This window comes from Colias philodice, chromosome 23, assembly GCF_061535455.1.
Source record: "Colias philodice isolate Cphi_HAF_F1 chromosome 23, ilColPhil1 Martin Lab GWU primary, whole genome shotgun sequence".
Taxonomy (NCBI): Eukaryota; Metazoa; Arthropoda; class Insecta; order Lepidoptera; family Pieridae; genus Colias; species Colias philodice.
In genome coordinates, this window is record NC_143108.1 from 882,313 (window position 1) to 904,273 (window position 21,961).

The 21,961-nt window shown below is 32.3% G+C and overlaps 1 protein-coding gene across 1 annotated transcript; it reads left to right on the plus strand.

Annotated features, from left to right (window-relative positions):
* Window positions 1–2,830: 2,830 nt before the first annotated feature.
* Zip99C (Zinc transporter Zip99C) lies at window positions 2,831–21,535 on the plus strand. The gene is made up of 8 exons (XM_089710068.1): window positions 2,831–3,342; window positions 10,211–10,324; window positions 16,147–16,407; window positions 17,059–17,195; window positions 19,076–19,196; window positions 19,726–19,811; window positions 20,255–20,324; window positions 21,203–21,535. The coding sequence occupies exons 1-8, from the start codon at window positions 3,168–3,170 to the stop codon at window positions 21,373–21,375; spliced, it is 1,137 nt and encodes a 378-aa protein (XP_089566194.1). The 5' UTR covers window positions 2,831–3,167; the 3' UTR covers window positions 21,376–21,535.
* The last annotated feature ends 426 nt before the right edge of the window (window positions 21,536–21,961 follow it).

The window sequence follows — 21,961 nt, forward strand, 5'->3', positions numbered from 1 at the left end:
CGCGGTTTTTTGGTCTGTCCATCTTAATAAGATAAATATTTATACGGTATGATTTTAGTTATGAATGCGTCAGTAACTTAATTATGATAGCTGTTGAAAATATAGTTTTTAATAAGTACTTTTTTCTTCTATTACATTTCTAGTGTCTACTGAAGATTATTTTTTTTTTATTAGAATGAACATTCTTGTAGGTAATTATGAACCTGCCTATCTATACTAATATTATAAAGCTGAAGAGTTTGTTTGTTTGTTTGAACGCGCTAATCTCAGGAACTACTGGTCCGATTTGAAAAATTATTTCGGTGTTAGATAGCCCATTTATCGAGGAAGGCTGTAGGCTATATATCATCACGCTAAGACCAACAGGATCGGAGCCACGCGGGTGAAACCGCAGGGCGCAGCTAGTAGCTAAATATTTGGTGGGTAGGTAGGTATGTAAGACGCTTTTCTAACATACATTTCTATTATCTGTATGTTTCCTTAATAAATTATATATATAGAAATTAGGTTTTTCAAGAATTAAGATTTACGTTTGGATTAAAAAATATTCATATCTTTAAATTCTAAAGTAAGTATGTTAAATATTAATTTAAAAGTAAATGAGTAATCTTTGATTATAATATGTTGTTTTATTCAGAATCGAAAAAAATATAGAAGTAAGTACTTAACTACCTAAGTACCTTCTTCTTTTTATTGTTCGACATTTACTGTTATGTATTTATTTACACATTATAAAAACATTGCTTTGCATGATAAAATAATTAAAAGGCAACAAAAACAACATCAGTAGGCGCAATAAATATTATACTACCTACCTGCCTGAAAAATACTATATTGTGTACGAATAAACAATAATTATTTATTTATTTCCAATAGATGTAAGATGTCAATCAGAATATATTTATTTGTGAAATGACATTCAGAATCTTTTCCAATGAGTCAACTAACATAAATTACAAATGACACACACATTACATCTTAATTAGTTGAATGAAATACAAAAAAAATTAAAAACATACCACAGTTTGTTTCCTGCGAAAGCTGGCTTGAGTGTCATCACGGGATACAAGAGCCACAGAGTCCACATTCAAAATGCCCCAGGAATCCATCGTGAAGGCAACAATCCAAATCGGGCAAAACACTTCAGTCTCGAGGTGACGCGGGAAATTTCGACACAAAATTCAAACGAACATTTTGGCGCGAACTTATTCAGATCACTGCTTTTAATTTGTAGCCGATAGGTACGTTGTATAGCGGAGTACTGTGATATATAAATTGGCAGGCCAAAATAAGTACGGCATTTCGCTTTAACTGGGTTGGAGAGCATTGCCAAGAAGATTCGTGTTGCATTCGTGTCACGCTGTCGCTTGTAGATCGGTTTTCAAACATTGTTAATTATTCATTGTCGCGGCTATTACCCGATGGTTTTAGTGTTAACTAATTGAATTCCAATTTTAAATGTTTTATTTTTTTTACAGATACCATATTTAAAAAAAACAATCAGTTCTTAAGTCTAATAAAAACTTACTTAAATTAAAATTATGTATTCAATTTTATTTAATAGATAAATTAAATTAATCATGTTTAAAGCATTAAATTAATAACGTTAAAGTATTACTTCTATAATATTACGTAGGTATTCATTAATGTCCTATAAGATTGATTGATTCCAATGATGCATGCGCAAATCAATTTTAAAACATTATTTAACATAGGCGCAAATAATACATTTTAATAACATAATATATTTGTCGTTATATTTTTAGGCAGTCTTAAAATAATATTATCAATGAACATTTTAAAGATAATTTACAATACAACCAATTTGCTAATGTAAGCGAGCAGGCGCCAAATATTGGTAATTTAGCACAAAAAGTTTTATATCCACGCTCACATTATAAAACAAAACTTAAACAAAACGACTTCAACAAAAAAAAATAATAATCAAACGATAGGAATTAAAACTTTCCCACGTTTTGGGGACGTAAGGAACGTCGGTTAAAAAGTAGATTCGTTACGTATTTTCCTTTTTTAAATGATTTAATTTTCATTTTCAGTGATTATTTTTCCGACCCAAATATCGACCAATAGAATTGCACCATTCGACGTCATTATACTGATAATTTTTTGAAAATTTTCTCTGGTCGTTGACGTCAAACTGACAGGTTCAATTCAATTGTGAAATTATTGGCCGACATTTGGGACGGAAAAATAATCTCCCGAATACCACACGAGCTTCAAAATTATCTGGCATTTCCCTCAAGGTTCCCTGCAAACAAATAAAGTCGTCAAGTTTTTCAGGAAAAATCACTCGCGCTTCGCGCTCGTGATTTTTTAACCTTGACTAAAAACTTTATAAAACCGTTTATAAACGCTCGTCATTTTGAAATATTATGTTGAGAATTTACTTTTTCCTAACGTCCACATCCACAATTAGTCGGTTGAAAGCAGACAAAGCAGCGCTTCGGGAAACTCCTGTTTCTGTAGCAATAGTATTATATGTACTACTCTTTGTTGTGTAGTTTTTATAGTAATAATTATATTCCTAACCATCTTGAAAATTTTGAATGATAACTTTCATATTAAATAATATTACAAATAAATAGAATATTTTATGAAACATAAAGTTGAAAAATAAGAAATCAATAATAAATTTAATAACGAACTTTTATTTGTTTGAAAATTTATAATTTCTAATTTCATTAGATTTCAGTGCAACATTTCTTGACTTATATGGCGACACTAGCTGGTTTAAACTGGCAATCTAATGGACTCTATCACTCTAGTCCAAAGAGTATCTAGTCTATGCTTCTTATGTCACAGTGATCATATTCATTTGACGTTTGGATTCAATAATTTTAATTTGAAACAAATCAAGTCAAAATAAAGTAGTGCGTAGAGATTAGTGCTCCTAAGTACTTGTGATTTATAAATCGAACACAGTATATTATGTAAATTTTTTAAATAGTAATCTTTATCAATAATCTTTAGTCTGAGTAGATAAGGTTGAACCACGGACGCACTCGATCTCAGTGCAGATTAGTACGTATAAATGGTTGTGTGTTCCTAAAAATATGAGACTTTATTGAAAACAATAAAACCTTCTTGGTGTAAACCTTTGTTTACAAAAAAACATTGCCAGTCAAGTTTAAAAATAAATTACGAAAATGGAATCAACGGTTATGGCGGGAATTTTTCCAGAATATTTCTATACCTTTGTGGAAGAATTAGATGAACACCCATGGTTATTTTCTGCAATGGCATCAGTACTTGTTGGTTTAAGTGGCATTCTACCTTTGCTGATAATTCCAATTGATGAGACTGCATCGTTCAAAGACGGAGGTAAATTATTTTTATCATATTTCAATCTATTTTCGGTATTGCATTGTCATATTATTACAAAGAACATCATTGTCTTCGTAATTTAAATTTCGAATGCGATTTAAGCAACTGAGCCAATTATTGTAATAAAAACAGAACAAGATATTTTTTTTCCATAAAATTAACTAGTTTAATCAGATCAACATAAAAATATAGGATATAACAATTTTTTATTGCCTGCTATGCTGCTAAATAGTTTATAATTTAAGTTTTTGCGATCTAAATTCACTGATGCATGGTGTCTTATGTAAACTGGAATCCTCATTTCTTTGTCTTTTGTTGTGGTTTATACAAAAAATATTCATAATTCATATCACATGATAGATATAAAATTGTATTTAAATCACTACATAGTATAAAACAAAGTTGCTTTCTCTGTCCCTATGTCCCTTTGTATGCTCAAATCTTTAAAACTACACATAACACAACGGATTAACGCTTACCAATCTATGTTATAAAATTTGATTCATTTCCTCATCAATAAAGTAACCAGACATGCTGCAAAAGCTTATATGCCTTACAAAAATACTTTTAATTTTCATACATAATTCGCCTGAGCTCAAAAATTTTACCCTTATATTATTAACACTAGCTGCTCCACGCAGTTGCACCCCTGTGGCTCCATATATCCTATAGCCTTCCTCGATAAATGAGCTATCTAACACCGAAAGAATTTTTCAAATTGGACCAGTAGTTCCCGAGATTAGTGCGTTCAAACAAACAAACAAACTCTTCAGCTTTATAATATTAGTTTAGATTAAAAATGTAATTTATAGATAATTATAAAAGGAAAACTTTTCTCAGAAAAGAATAGGCTATTCTCAAAATTTGATCGAGATGTCATTTGTTTTTATCTGTCTAAATTTAATAACAAAAGTACTCATCATGTTTTAATGCAAAAAATGAGTTTCCTATTGCCAATTCAACGTCAGTCAATAAACTTGTCCATATTATGGGAACCAAACAAATGTTTACAATAAAGTTTTCCTCAATAAAAGGATGTTACATGATACACTGATAATTGTTTATTGCTTAGGGTAATTGTCTATTTGACCATTGATAAATTTTACGACAATATTAATGAGCATATTTTCCAATTTCCAATAGGATGTACTGAAAGCCTGATAATGATTAATGGTACTATAGTTTGTAAAAAAGCATTTACTTGTTACATTGGGTAGAAAAACAATTGCTTTATATTTTATTTTTAACTGGCAGATAGTATGAATATAATTTTAAAATATTATGTTGAAAAGGCAATCAGATTAGATTTTGTCAGTGTCCATTTTATTTTACACTAGCTGTGGCTCACGGATTTACCCGAATTGCTCCGGTCCTATTGATCTTAGCGTTATGATAATATTATACAGCCTTGCTCGCTAAATAGGCTATCTAATACTGATATTTTAAAATCAAGCTCGTAGTTCCTGGTTTCCTAATCAAACAAACTCTTCGACTTTATAATATGTATTTTTTTACAGTAGATAGGGAAGCCCTTGACCACAATCTCGCCTGATGGAAAGCTAACATGAGGTTTCATGGTACGCGCTTCCCTAGTACTATAATATATTTAGTATATCTGTATATTTTTGTTTGTCATATTATGACTTAAATAAATAAATCGTCTCACTGTCATGTCGGCGCAAAATGGCCTTAGAATTTCAGAAAATTAAGCAATATTTTAGCAACGAGTTAGTGACAGATTTCTCTTTAGATAAATAATAATCTATCATTCGATATTGTGATAGCAACATTGTCCGCTACGTGGACGAAATTATTATCTTACGTATTGACTTTGATCACAGACTTTGATGTTTTAAAATAACTCAGGCCAACATCTACTATAGATTTATACATAGGTACATCTTATAGTGTATTTTTTGGATTGCCAACATCACCAAATCTTTACATTAAGCTACATATTATGAGTTGTTACTGTACCGATTTAAAAAAATCTCTTTCTATGTTCTTCAATATTCTTGAGTGACAAAGGCACATTTATTTATGCAATTAGACTTCTAGAAGCACTTTTGAATCGTCATAATATATTTTTAACATTTTTATTTTGTTTATCCCGGGCGGAGTCTGGTCTAGCGGCTAGTTTATAGTTTATTATCAGAAAAATTAGGAAACTCGAACGTGGCGTAGTCTTACAATTTCTACTTTTTGTAATTTACTTTAAACTATTTCTGGTTTGCGTGGACCATTCTATTAGGTTGATATAAATTGATGACGAAAACTCGCTCTTGCGAAAAAAGCAATTTCATTCTCAATTGAAATCTATCGTTTCCATCAGCCGTAAGTACCTATACTTACGATAAAAACAGAAAAGTGTAATTCTTTATTCGAGAATAGAATAAAAATGGCTATTTTTTAAATAAAATAAATAACTTTATCGCTTTTTATCGTCTTTTGACACTTGTCTTCTACTATATAAAAAATAAGTCGGGTTTTCCTTCTTGACGCTATAACTCCAGAATGCACGAACCGATTTCCACGGTTTTGCATTCGTTGGAAAGGTCTCGGGCTCCGTGAGGTTTATGGCAAAAGGTGTATCTGGTGGCGAAACGGAGTTCGCCCGGTTTGCTAGTTATTAATATAAATAAGTCTTTTTCATATCTGTCTAATAACGATGACTGATTTTTTCTCTCCTACCAATAACCTAGCTGAATTGAGTTCCGAAGTAAAATGTAGGTCTCGTTAATTTGTGTGGTGAAATAAGTCCGGGACCAACAAATTAACGTACTTGTAAAGGTAGGTACTGTTAGTTGTTACTATTTTGTTAGAAATTGAGTTAGGTATTTCTTTAATAATCAAAATGTATGCCAATTTGTTTATTCGTAAGACCATAAACATTTCTTTCTTAATTTAAGATGGTTCTCTTGCCCTTAAATAGAAAATAGCCCAGTTTACTTGACATAATTTGTAGTAACACATTATCAAGTAAAACTTTTAAATATTTAAACACTTGAAAGGGATAAAACTTAATTCGTATTGCTGATAAACAGTACGTGATGCCTTACACGAAATATAATTGACACAGTTGTAAGATATTTTAAAGCACTTCATCTCTCGCGGTGTATTTAATCAGGTTTTGATAATAGATATCAGTAGCTTCTAAGTATTATGAAGGATTTGTATTTATATTTTTTCTATAGAAGGAAAATGATAGTTTAAAAAAAATCCCGTTTTGTTGATTTGTGCTCGTTTGTAATTTCACCTATGACCTATGTGAAATTGAACCTGAAACCTGACTTAAAATATCATATAAAACTTAGCCTCAGTATGAATAATTTCCACTTTAGTATAGATTTCCTGATAAGTGATAACATAGCGTTTTCTGGGGAAATAACTAATTTCTAAAGATTCTATATTAACAAAAAAAAAATTGTTGGGACATGGGTGGCATTGTCTACTAGTTCAAAGCTGATAACATACAGTGCCCATTCATTATCTTAACCACGGGGAACCCTACGACATTTATATTTAATACCTATAATATATAATTTATTACAATAGATAAACCCGGCAAAGAGATTAAACTCTGACCCGGCATTTTATTTATAAACATCACATCATTACTCGGAATTCAGACGTTCCTACTTTTGTTTTATTCATCCTCGATGCTCTTTTTGGCATTCCATAAGTCGTTCTACGAAAATCAATTCGTGGATGTTATTTTTTTTTAGTTTCTAATCATTTGGTATGCCTTGGCCATACAGCATTCTATAATATGATATGCTCTGATGTTAATTAATTTGTCCATTGGTTTTACTTAAGTATATTTTTCTAATCATAATTTCTAAATTGAGAATAAGACTAGAGTTAGACGCGGCGTCACATGTGCACACGTGATAATATTTTTTTTGTTGTGTTCGTTATTGCCAGAAGAAGAATCTTATAAAGGAAAAACTTAAAAAAAATTGCGCCAAATATTCTTAGAGCATTAAACCACAAATATTCATTAAATTTAGAAAACTTAGGCGCGCGTTAGACAGTTCGCGCAAAGTCAGGACAATGTATATCGGGTCATAGAGCAGGCTCCAAGGAGATGTTCGTTTGCAAAAATAGCGGACCTAAATCTGACTTCTGATATAGATTGTATAGATCCCAGACATCCTATAGACAGATGTTGCCAACCAGTTTTGTGGCCTCCCTCTCCCCACCCCGGTAATTAAATATGGCATACAATGAAAAAAATAAAAATTTCCGAAACATGCCGTGTGGGGTATCAAATGAAAGAGCTTATTGTGTAGATCACGAATACATATATAGCATACTATAACATTTCTTACACTTTCTCTAAGATTTTTTAGAAAATTTACGAAAATGCTCCGTTTTTGAGTTAACTTTAAACCACTATAGATTGAAAACTTATGAATATATTTTTTAAATTATTATTTTAAATAATTAACAATAGTCCATTGTTTACGATTCAATAGTTCGTACAGTGAAATAGTTGCATGGGGGAGTGGGGGGAGCATTCAAAGATGGCGAGTATATTTTCAAGTTTTTTTTTTATATTTAATTACCGGGGTGGGGAGAGGGGGACCACAAAACTGGTTGGCAACATCTGTGTATAGGATGTCTGGGATCTATACAATATATATCAGAAGTCAGATTTAGGTCCGCTATTTTTGCAAACGAAACTCCACTGAGAGTCCGGTCTATCAGCTAGTAGACGATAAATTTTTAAATCAAAGGTCGATCAGTTTAACATTGTGGATGTGTCCGATAAGAATATGAAACTCTTAACGATAATCTATCAGATAACATCAATATGTGACTGATTCTGTATATCTTCGCTCCAAATGCCTTTATTCCTTTTGTTCTAAACCTTCTATATCCAAATAAAGGAATACAATTACTTACATTTAAATTATAAATGTGAAAGTTTGTTAGGATGGATGTATGTGTATGTATATTTGTTTGTTACTCTTTCACGCAACCAGGTACCTACCTATGGAACCGATTACCATGAAATTAGCACACATATACAGGGTAACTTGGATTAACACATAGGATAGGCTTTATCCCGGAAATCCCACGGGAACGGGAACTACGCGGGCGGAAAGCTAGTTCTTTATAATATTTATTTTGAAAACTGCATAAAAGTAATTGTGAAACTAAAAATTGTCTCTATTATTATCTTTTGAAGAATATTCAATCACAGCTCGATATAGAATTACCAATAACAGATTAACGCTATCTAAAGTACAATTTTATAACATAATCTGTACAACCTGAAGTGATTTTGATAACATCGATTGCTGTATTACATGATAATTGATAGCGGTGTTTAATTATTGATTTGTTAACTTGTTCCTATGTTTATTCGAATGATAAGAATGAAGAAAGAATACGATAAGCTTAAATATTAGTTAATAATAGACATGATGTTTCCAAATGGTGAAGAAAAACATCAATATGATATCGACAGGATTTTTCTGTAAATAAAAATTGATGTATGCGTAATCAAACTAATCCATACTCGGCGTGCGAAGTTGTCTTTGGCCTTAACCCTCATATGAGGCCGGTGTCCCTGTATTGGTACACTTTATCGCTCCATTATACGATTCTTTAAATTTCTAAAAATGTTTCAATATATAATAGATACGTCGGCAAAACATAGTTGTGTAGTGAATGAAGGTAGTATTTTAACACCTAGATTAAAATAAATATTTCCGGACATATTAAGTACCTAGTCCCATACGCAAAGCTTATCCAACCAATAGGAAACGGATAAACAAATATAAATTAATAAACTTATACACATAAACAACTACAACTTAGAAAACACATTTTGTTCCAATAGTAGGAATTATGATCATCATCACATTTTGGGTTAATTTATATCTATACTAATATTATAAAGCCGAAGAGTTTGTTTGAACGTGCTAAATGCTAATCTCAGGAACGGAACAGTAGGGTCCGATTTGAAAAATTATTTCAGTATTAGGGCGCTTGTGCACTACAAGGAATTTTACTGTCCGGCATTCCGATTTTTTACGGTCCGGTGTGGCATGAAAAAACCGATGTATTGCTTGTGCACCTGTCCGTCTTTACTCGGATCAGTGCGGTACAGTTCAAGGAAGTTTGGCGGTATAATGCTATCATAAATGATTGTTTTTGCATTTTGCAAGAAACGAGTAAAAAATATAGAAGGTGAAATATTATATTATTTCGTTATAATAAAAAGTAAAGTTCCGTAAGAGATTTAAAATGCGTGTTTCACTTATTTATTTTAATCGGTGACGAGGAGCTAAAGCTATTCCCACTTGAACTTTAACTTACCAACACTTACTTAGATAATAATTATAGGTCAATGCTTGGTCAATGTATATAAAATAACAATACCGACTTCTCAAATCTCATTGCCAACTAAAAGAAAGTAAAACAAGAGCTTGCTTTCAATTGGCATATGCAGTAAAAACAGTAAAATCCAAGCAAGTGGGCATTCGAAAACAATTATACCTACAGCGACTCGTAGACACAAAAAACCATCCGGAATAGGGAAAAGTAAAATGTCGGACAGTAAAATTACGTATAGTGCACAAGCTAGTATATAGATTAATGGCGTGCCATACCGGACCGTAAAAAATCGGAATGCCGGACCGTAAAATTCCTTGTAGTGGACAAACGCCCTTAGATAGCCCATTTATCGAGGAAGGCTTATACATATTTCATCACGCTAAGACCAACAAGAGCGGAGCAATACGGGTGAAACCGTGGAGCACAGCTAGTAAATAATATCTAATAATTAACGACCCACTAATATGTTTTGTACATGAGACGTTAATATTTTTTAATCTGTAATATATTTTTCCAGCTGGTGCGGCCACACTAAGGATACTGCTAAGTTTTGCAGTGGGCGGTCTTCTTGGAGATGTGTTTTTACACTTGCTTCCTGAAGCGTGGCAAAACGATCTTGCTAATACGAAAGGTAAGTTAATAACTTAGTTAGTTCTTAGCAAGGCTTTTAAGGTTGTGTTAAATATTAAGAAATGGAAAAATGAAATCCAGTTTCCACTTATATAAATTTAATATTCGCAAAAGTTATAACAAAAATGTAAATTTTAGAGTATTTTAATTTATGTTCCTATGCTTATTAATTATGTTACTTTAATATATCTGAAAAGTTATCAAAGTGTGGTTAAAGAACATTATTATGTCGTCCTAAAATTAAAATATAGTGCATATTTAAAACTAGCGGTTGTAAGACCGATGACTGCTAAATATTTTCGCCAGTCCACTAAGTATTTGTCCTCCAAAAGAATCTTAAAATCTCCTTTAAACGACCTCTAAACTTCAAATCACATTCTGCAAATCAATATTATTTCAGACCTAAATACATCGATTTTCACTATTACGTGTATCAATCGACCGGCAAATACGTCACTCCCGTTATTTATTCACACCTAATTAATAGTCCGGGATACATCGCCCATTTTTGCAAGTGATTACTATCAAGCTAATTTTTCGTGAGTAGCTTTATTTTGATGAGATGCCCAATAATTTCATGTACGAAACTCTCGATTGTGGTAGCTTACAGAGGTATCAAGGATAAAAATTTTTGATTTGACGGTTCTCAAATATTTATTACGCAATTTGTAGGACAATATGTCTGTTGAATTATATAAGTATTAAATAAGTGAAAATAAAAAAATCAGCTGGTTAGTAATCATTTATGATGACTTCGTTATCGATACACATTGGAAAGGGGGACTCTTTGATCAAACCATAGATTTTGTAGGACAAATATTTTTTCGAATAATTTAGATAATTATCTTGAGATTGAACAAAAAAAAACATTCAGTTAGTAATTAATATTTGAGAACCATCAAATCAAAATATTCTATCCTTGTTTCCTCTGGTAGCTACCACAATCGAGAGTTTCGTACATGAAATTATTGGGCATCTCATCAAAATAAAGCTACTCACGAAAAATTAGCTTGATAGTAATCACTTGCAAAAATGGGCGATGTATCCCGGACTATAATTCTTTGACCCAAAGTTTCATCGATCCAGTAACTATTATTTATATTGTCCCAGTATATTGTTAATTCAATGTCACAAGAAGAACTTGAAATTCGTTTTATGTAATAGGAAATGGATGTTTTTGCTATGTATTATTTCCTGTATTCTTTGTTATGTGAATCTATTCAACAAGGCTTTTTAGATATATGTATTTAAATTAAATCTTAGAAGTATACTTGTACACTGTACAGATATATTTATTTAGTACTAACGGTCCGCCCCAGCTTCGCCCGTGGTACATATATTTATGTTTTCTCTACATAAGAACTATCCTGGTACTTCAAGGAATATAATAATTAATTATTCTATCGAATACATTTAAAATCAAAAGCTTTATGCTATATTGCCTTCTCAAATGCAACATTATCACTTAGAGCATTAAACCACATTATCATTTATAACGACCATCTCTCCTTAAAAATTTTAACAACGAAAATTAAGTCACATAAAACATAAACATTTTAAAAATTTATTTAGTCCCATACTAATAAATAATTTGGAAAATCCAAAAGTGCACGCCTCATAATTTTTTTTTAATAAATATTTATTAATTATTATTTTTGTTTATTTAATAACAATTAAACCACATCGAATCAGACCCTGAAAAATGAAAGGGTTCTATTCCTGAGCATACTCAAGCGTAAGAGAAAAAAAAAGACTCGATTAGTAAAGTATTTCGGTCGCTATCGTGTTAACAAGAAAAAGGATCCGCACATACAGACACACGGACGTCCAAGACAGAACTTTTTTAAACTGTTTTTTAACTAGTTTAAATAACAAAAATGACATCAAAAATATCATGAACGTTAAAAATAGTGTTTTTTCTTAATATGTGTGTGTATGTATTATCTTACAAGTGCAATGTATGATACTTAGAGACATTTTAAGTTTGAAAAATCAGATGTTTTGCGCGAAGTGACAGTAGTACCCACCTCAACGCTTCGCTTATGAGGCGTGCAATAAATTCATTTATATAAAAGTAAAAATAATTAACCGTTTTAAAAAATACACTAAATCCCGTAATATATTTTATAGCACCTTATATGTAGTATGGAAAATTAGTCTCCTAATTGAATTGCCCAAAATGTAAGTTTTTACGTGAATCAGACATATAACAAAAGCCATCTAATGACAAGTACACACAATCTGACAGTTAATTCAGAAATACAATCACGTCAATATTAACAATGTGTCATACAAGTCCATTGTCAAGAACGCACGTGTTTTCCTACATGACGATATACTTAATTATGCGTCGAGGTTTTGTGTTGCCAGCTGATTACTCGCTAATATAACCTCTATTGCATTGTAATAAGGTAACGTTAAAATCGTGTGATCACGAGGTAATGTGTTCCAAGTAAATAAACAAACTTGTTGTGGCGTTATCTTACCATTTGGCGTGTATGGAGTCTATGATTGTAGTGTAGTGATTTGTAAGAAATAAATATTAAAGTAACAGCACATTTTTTTGTCGATTCATGATTTGGTGTGTTTTTCTTATTGTGAATCTGATTTTCATGTGTATTGAGTAGTAATTATTTAAACTTACAAACTATAGAATTTTACCTAATTAAATTTCGTATACAGATGCAAGATGACACAAAATCAGTCAATTCTTACTTTTTCTTATCCCTATTTTTTGTCTTAAAACATATTCCATACATCAGTCTTTCACAACATTATGCAATATTCATATATACAAATCGGACCAGTAGTTCCCGAGATTACGCGTTCAAACAAGCAAACTCTTCAGCTTTATAATATTAGTACCTATAAATTTTCATGTATATACATTATACACTATACACCTACATTCTTATATATTATGTTTTTTTAGTCTTATGAGGTTCAGTGACATATTATGTTGATAACAGAGGAATCTTCTTTATGAATCATTTTATGCTATGGTTTTATGTTTGTTTTCGTCTACGTAAGATATCACTAGTAGATAATTTTGTAAATATTTAGGTAGTCTGTGTAATATTTAATGTTTTATTTATATAAACTATAATGTTTACCTAGTGACCTAGTGCTTTCTATAAACAACTTATTATAATAATAAATAATAAATAAAATAATATAATAAATTATATAATAAATAAAAATAATAAAATCATTTATTGATCAATTTGTAGGTTAGGTACAAACATGTAACATTTGGACCCCAAACTAGCCTACTAGGACAGCCTGTATTTTGGGGTCCAGTACTACAACTACAACGTCGACCGAATTGAAAAATGCTGATAACCGTTATTTCGAATTACGAAGCTTTCAAATTTTGGTAGAATTATACAAATAGGCTATTCATCATCATCAACATCAGCCCATATACGTTCCCACTGCTGGGACACGGCCTCTTATTAGGGTACAGGCCATAATCCACCACGCTGGCCAAGTGCGGGCAGATATCACATGTCGTGGAACTTTTGATTCTTCGATATTTCGCTTTCCTCACGATGTTTTCCTTCACCGTTTCGAGCAATAGCAGATAAATAGAAAATATTATTCATACAAAGGTTAAAGTACAGAATACGTGAATTAAAATCACAACAACAGTTTATCAGAAGCCAATGTAACATATTTTCATATACAGTGTCAAAAAAATTGATTTGCGAATACATCCTAATCAGCTGTATAAAATATATTTTGCGATTTATTAGAACAATTAAATATGCATAAAAAATTATAAGATCAACAGATATAAAGTACAAAGCCAAGTCGTTACGAAGAAGTTTTCTTACAAACACTGAAGCGAAAATCTAGAAAATTCATGATCACATTATTACCATCGTAACTACTGGAAAAAAATATTAAAAAAACATCCTCTGCAGTCCAGAGTTTATATCCAAAATAAACACGTATATTAATGTGATCTAAGAATTTCACAAATATTTATCATGTACTAATTTCAATATTGAATTAATGTATGTGTTTACAAGTCATTATTTTTTAACTAAAACAATAATGTTAACCTAAATTATAGCTAATGTTCTTGAAATATACACAAATATTCATTTATTTTAAACATGGCTGAATGATAAAAACTTTCCAATATATGACACTGTAAAAGTGTTGTCATTTATTATGGCCAGTATAACTTTCGTTCCAAAATATTGTACCTAGTTCACTCTAAAAGTTTTGCGTTACTGGCCACCCATAAATGTTTGAATTTCGAATGTTATTTTTTTTTAACATATGAAGTCTCATTAGTAGAAGAAAAAAAAATTTTGGCGGGAAGCGCTTGTCAATTGTTTTTTATCCCAAGTTGAAGTTCATTGTCCGTAGCAAAAATGGAACTTACACGAAAAGATTTTAGGGCGATGATTTTTTATGATTTTAAAAGTTCGCTTTCTCCACAAGATTGCACTGCTCGCCTTCAAAATGCTTTTGGGAGGGAAGCACCACATTTGAGCACTGTAAGGCGTTGGTATGCTGAATTTCATCGCGGCCGTGTTTCTCTCTATGATGAAATTCGTGAAGGTCGACCCACAACTGCGATCACGGAGGAAAATTTGGCTACCGTCAGACAACTAATTGAAGAAAATCGCCGTATCACTTATGAGGAGATTCGAGGACATTTGGGGATTGGTATGAGCCAAATTCGGAAAATTTTACAAGAACATTTAAAAGTTAGGAAGCTTTGTTGTCGGTGGATCCCTCACGAACTCACTCCAGAACAAAAACGGCATCGAGTAGATTGGTGTAAGGAAATGCTATTTAAGTACAATCACGGACGTTCTAATGCTGTGTATGACATCGTGACAGGAGATGAAACATGGATATATTGTTATTCTCCAGAAAGAAAGCAGCAATCTTCTGTATGGGTGTTTGAAAGTGACAGCAAACCAACAAAATTGAGGCAGGCGAGAAGCGTCGGCAAACAAATGATTGCGTTTTTTTTCTCCAAGACGGGTCCTGTCTGCACTATCCCACTTGAGCAACAAAAGACCGTTAATGCTGAGTGGTACACCACTATTTGTTTGCCCAATGTCTTTGAAAAAATAAGGGAAAAACGACCTAGATGTCGCATCTTGTTGCACCATGACAATTCTTCGGCGCACACCGCGAAGAAAACAAAGTCATTTTTGGCTTCTGAAAACATAGCGCTCGTGACCCATCCAGCACACAGTCCAGACCTAGCACCGTGCGATTTCTTTGTATTCCCAAAAATTAAAGATTTAATGAGAGGTTCGACATTTACGGGGCCAGAAGAGGCAGTGATTGCTTTCAAACATCATGTAGAAAACATACCATCGGACCAATGGTCCTCATGTTTCCAGAAATGGTTTGAACGAATGAAAAAGTGTTTAAAATGTAACGGAGAATACTTTGAAAAGCAGTAAATATAATATTATAAAAATAAATTGTTTTATTTATAAATTACGCAAAACTTTCAGAGTGGCCCACGTATTTTTCTTTTCCTTTACATATTTTGACTGACCGGTTGGCTTAGTTGGTAACTTGGTAGTGAACCTGCCTTCCAAGCCGCCAAGAGGTTGTGGGTTCGATTCCCACCCAGGACAAATATTAATGTGTTGAATATTGATGTTTGCTCTGTGTCTGAGTGTTAATTATCTTTATACCAAAATATGTATTTTAAATTAACAGTCATTTGGTTTCCAGCCAAAGCGAAAAGCTTATTATGGGATCAGATCGTGCGGTGTGTGAAAAATGTCCTGAAATATTTATGTATTTATAATAAATAAATTTCTTAAAATTAAATTCCAGAAGGCGAACACGTATCAATGAAATGTGGACTCTGGTGTCTGTTCGGCATGTTAGTCTTCATTATAGTAGAGAAGCTCTTCGCTACAGTAGAAGAAGAAGAAGAAGAGCCAAAGCAGAATGGATCTATCCGACACATAGAGATAGAAGAGATAGAGAAGCTTCTAGAAGCCGAGAAGATAAGGGGGGGAGGGTGTGGGGGGAACGGGAAGGTCACGGCCAAGGAATTGTATGATACGTGCGTGTTTAATAATAATACTAAAGGTGGGTTCAGTAGAATTGTATTTCTGGATGATTTGATATAGCTAGAGATAAATGGGCAATAAATATGTACTATGCAAATAAGTCAAATTGAGGGGTTTGTACCTATAATGGAAAAAAAAGAAAGTTTGGTTATACATGCATATGAAAATTTTGAGTTTGAAAATATGCATTTGTTACCAATCGAATTTAATTGAATCAAGAATCTCCCCAAACAAATACAAATTCACACAACTTAGCGAAATATATTATTCACATTTACTTTCACATTGTATATTTTTGTTTATATGTTATATTTACATAATTTTAAAACAAACTTCGGCTTTATTTACGGCTCTTCTCTAAACTGCTTTCCAATCCGATGAACGATTGGATGTTTCCAAAGTGCTTCTGGAAGTTTAATTGTCAACATATTAACGTTTTATCAACCCAAAAACTAAAATTATTTACCTATCTAATATAATATTATCAAGCTATTGCATAGCTTCTATCGCGGGCCTTGAGCGCGGGGACCGAATCGAGAAATTCCGTAACGAAAAAACCTCACGCTCCCCACTCCGACGGACACGGAGGTGTGGCTTGAAGGCATAGCATGCAATAGCTTTACCGCGGCAGTCCCCGAGTGACACACGTCTTTTTTTTATTCAATTCCAGGTGAAGGAGCCTGTTGCAGTGCTATAGCCTCATCGAATGGTGCTGTTCGTTGTAAAGGCTCAAGATGGATGGGACGATGCTTGTTAAGAGAAGCCAGGGAAAAAGTGCAGTCTAGTGAAAAGAGTGATAAGAAACATGTGAGTACATAGTATTATATTTAATAATCTTACTAATATGTATTATAAATTCGAAAGTTTGTGAGAATGTGTGTGTGTTTGTTTGTTACTCTTTCACGCACTACTGAACCGATCACAATTAAATTTAGCACACATATAGAGCGTAACTTGGATTAACACAGAGGATAGGTTTCATCCCGGAAATCCCACGGGAACGGGAACTATGCGGGTTTTTCTTTCAAAACGCGGGCGAAGCCACGGGCGGAAAGCTAGTTTATAATATGTATGACAAGCCTGACCCAGGATAAAGACGAAAAATATAGCCTATGTTACTTCCTAATAATTATATTAATAATCCTTTTTATTAGTGAAAAAAATCATTAAAATCGGTCCAGTACTTTTGGAGCCAAATAATATGCCGGAGCCTCATAAATACCCAAAATACACATTCTGGGGATAAACGATTGTGTTAACACATACATAATATGTTTTTTAGCAAAACTGTATAAGAAGCGGATGAAATTGAAATCAAATTCCTTTTTTATAGTACTTGATAGTAATTTAGGAAAAGATAAATAATGTTTAATTACAAACGATCATGCCTCATGTAAATACTTTTAGAAATATAAATACAGGGTTTCTTTTCAATGACCGGCGAAATTTTCAGAAATGGTTCAGAATCAATAACATTTTCGATCTAATGAAAAAAAAAACGTTTTTTTTAATTAGATTTCATTCCTGTCCGCCACTAAAAAGCGAACGTGTGGACATTACAAAAGCACAATTCAGTTCAACAACCCAGATAGGTAGAAGTTAGCACACACATAAATTTGGCGATGCGCGCACGCACACAAGTGCATTGATTCTCAATAAGCTTATCGCGTGTTTACGATTTAGGAAATTTTTAAGACATTTTCAAATGAATGCTATTATTATTTTTTTTTTATTCGACAGTAATATTTCAAATGTACCTTTGGTTTAAGAATCCTTATCGATTTTAGAGTGATTTTGACTTGTTTCTGTAATTCTTTAGGCGCTCGTTTAACAAAACTAAATTAGTAACAATGTGTTTTATTATCTTAAATTAAAGATTCATTCAATATCTAAAATATGCTCGAGACAATTTATTGATATTCATTGTCCAGTTTGTTTAATAGCCAATAACCTGAGAGGTGTTTCAATTTTTTCCATGCGGGACGTTCGTGTCTTTGTAGTTTACACGGAATTTAAAAGAAGAAGTTTTCTTATAAAATATACGACAGTAAAGACACTGAGACATCCTAAAATATGCTCGAGGCAATTTAAGTACTTTTATTCAAAAATTCAAAGAAAATCTAAGTTAAAATAGCCTTACTTTGATGAAATTTTATGTGTATTTGGCGTCGAATTTTTATAACATACAACAGAGTAAAAAATAAATAAAAAATACACATTAAATGATAGATTTATGCTTAAAAATTTGCAATCAAAAAAATACATATTATATGATTTATGAAAGTAATGGAATATTTTAAAGTTCTCTAGAATTTTCGATTATATACGGGAGCGCAAACGCTGTTACGGCAGACCGCGCTCCGCGCTTTAGGGAGTAGGACGTGTTGCGCTGCTCCGTCAGACACAAAATTACTAAAGTACGTTTTTCCCGCGCGTAGTAGTCGGGAAGCCCACGATACTAGATTAGAATTGGTGGAGTAGACGATACCGAGATAATAAGGTCCTATAATGTTTCCACTTTGAGCGCTTTCAGCCTTTGCTACTCGACACACGATGATCGCCTTCAAACGTAAAAATACTAGCTTTCGTCCAGCGCAATTTTGTATTAGGACTCTTAATAACTAGATCTTAATTTTAAATTTTGGCTGTTCATTGAAAACTAACCCTGTATTATTATTATGTTTCAGGTGGCTGGTTACCTCAATTTAATGGCAAATTCAATAGACAACTTCACCCACGGGTTAGCAGTTGGAGGCTCTTTCCTTGTCGGCTTTAGAGTTGGTCTACTTACTACTTTTGCTATACTTGGTGAGTTTAAACTCATAATATACAAGTGGTCCGCCCCGGCTTCGCTACATGTTTAAACTATCCTATCTCTCAAGTTGGATCGAACTGCACATGGTGTGTGAATTTTATTATAATCGTTTAAGTGGTTTAGGAGTCCATTGAGGACAAACATTGTGACACGAGATTTATATACATATACATATTAAGTTTAAACTCATAATATATATTAATTTATGAACATTTGAAAGAATAAAGAAAAATCCGTAATGAGGTGGAAATCGAATCCGCGTCTTTCGCCATAACGTGGCGACTGATTTTTTTTTTTGTTTAAATTGAAAATTATCCGATAAAAAAAGTCATATTTCAATAAAAGAAACGTGAATTCCAATATAACATTACAAGTGACTATGTTGCAATGTGCAACTAACTTTAAAATAAATATAAAATTTTGTTTTATGTTATTTATATTAGAAATTATTGTTGTCATTCAAATAAAAATATGATTGAAATGATACCTTAAATCTGGTGAATAAAAAAACTATATTTTCAGTACACGAAATACCTCATGAAGTGGGTGATTTCGCGATCCTATTGAAAAGTGGATTCTCACGGTGGGAAGCTGCTAAAGCGCAAATGGTAAGAATAAAAGTATTGTATATAGAACCATTATCAAGTTAAAAATTAATAAAAATACTTATTTGTACTCGAAGTCTGGGTAAACTACCCAATAAATGAAACACATTTTCGTTTTTTATATTTTACATTACATATATGTAAACTAGCTTACCGCCCGCGGCTTCGCCCGCTTTGTCTAAAATCTAATAAATTATATACTAAAACCTTCCTCTTGAATCACTCGTTCTTTTAAAAAAACCGCATCAAAATCCGTTGCGTAGTTTTAAAGATTTAAGCATACAAAGGGACATAGGGACAGAGAAAGCGACTTTGTTTTATAGTAGTGATGCAGTCAATTATTTTTATTGGTTTCTCATGATTAAGTTCAAAAGTAAAAGTAGTTTTTATTCATCATTCAGTAGAAATATAATATTAGTTGTAATAAATGAAAATAATTGTTACAGGCGACAGCATCAGCTGGTCTTGTGGGCGCCATGACTGCGGTTATCTTTAGCGGAGCTAGGAATGCTATCGGTATGTATATTGTATATCCTACTAATATTATAAAGGCGAAAGTTTGTATGGATGTTTGTTACTCTTTCACGTAAAAACTACTGAATGGATTTGAATGAAACTTTACCACAATATAGCTTATACATTAGAATAACACATAGGATAGGTTTTATCCCGGAAATCCCACGGGAACGGGAACTATGCGCTTTTTCCTTTGAAAACACGGGCGAAGCCGCGGGCGGAAATCTAGTTATTTTATGAATATCAGTTTATCACAAATGCTAAAGAATTTATTACATACTAGCTTTCCACTCGCGGCTTCAACTGCGCAGTCAAAGAAAAACCCGCATAGTTCCCGTCCCGGGATTTCCGGGATAAAACCTATCCTATTTCCCGGGGTAAAAAGTAGTCTATATCCTTTCTCGGGTATCAAAATATCTATACCAAATTTCATGCAAATTGTTTCAGTAGTTAATGCATGATTGAGTAACAGACAGACAAACAGAGTTACTTTCGCATTTATTATATTAAAGTATGCATAGTGATTTCGGTTTGTGACATTAAATTATTCTTTTTAATTATTACATATAACTTCTAAGACATGTCAATTACATAATATGTATATTCAAGTGCTGAAATATTAAAATTTATTTTTGTTACATACACACTTCTTAATATTAGTAGTATTTTTATTTATTTATTAATACTTTATTGCTCTTAGAATCATTACAATAATACTTAATCTAAGGATACATTACAACAATTGGCGGTCTTATCGCTATGCAGCGATTTCTTCCAGACAACCGGATGTACGGAGCGAAATTAAATTAGATTTTTATTTACTTATAAAGAAAAATTTCCTTCTCTATTATTATTTTGTAATAATTTATTATTTCCAGAGGCGCGAACATCGTGGATAACGCCATTCACAGCGGGGGGCTTCCTTCACATTGCCCTAGTTACTGTACTACCAGATCTACTGAGAGAGGAAAATCGCATCGAATCGCTCAAACATTTAGCCGCTTTGATAGCCGGGATAGTGGCTATGGCGATTATGTCGCATTATTTCTAAAATATAAATTAGCTGAAGAAAAAATAGAATGATTTCAAAAATGAAAAATTTCTTAGTCTATTTCGTTTTTCCCGTCCGGAAATCTTTAATTAATGATGAGTTTACGGGAAGAATAATAAATAACTAATATTGTGAGTTACTCTTTGGATTCTTAACGGATTTAAACATGACAACAAACACAAAAATGTCAATAATTTTGTCATGAGTAGTATATAAGGTTGGTTTTTGCCATCCTAAATCGTTATTGCGGTAATTAATATTCAAGGAAAAACTAGCGGGAATACATTTATAATATTTTAAATAAATAACACTTAGAAATTGTATATATTTCATCGGATTAAAATTAGTATCGTGCAAGTCACTCTGTCCGTATGTTAGTTTTACAACTAAATAAGCTTCAAGGATTTAGAAAAACGTTTAGATAGAATGTTTTAAATTAAAGAATAAAGTGTAAATGTTGAAAAGCATGCGATGGAAACATCGGAAAGTTTACGCATAAATGAACAGATTTGTAACCTGACCTTAAAAAATTGGTTAATAATACATGTAAATAGTATTTTCATAAAAAATTATCGAAACTAGAATA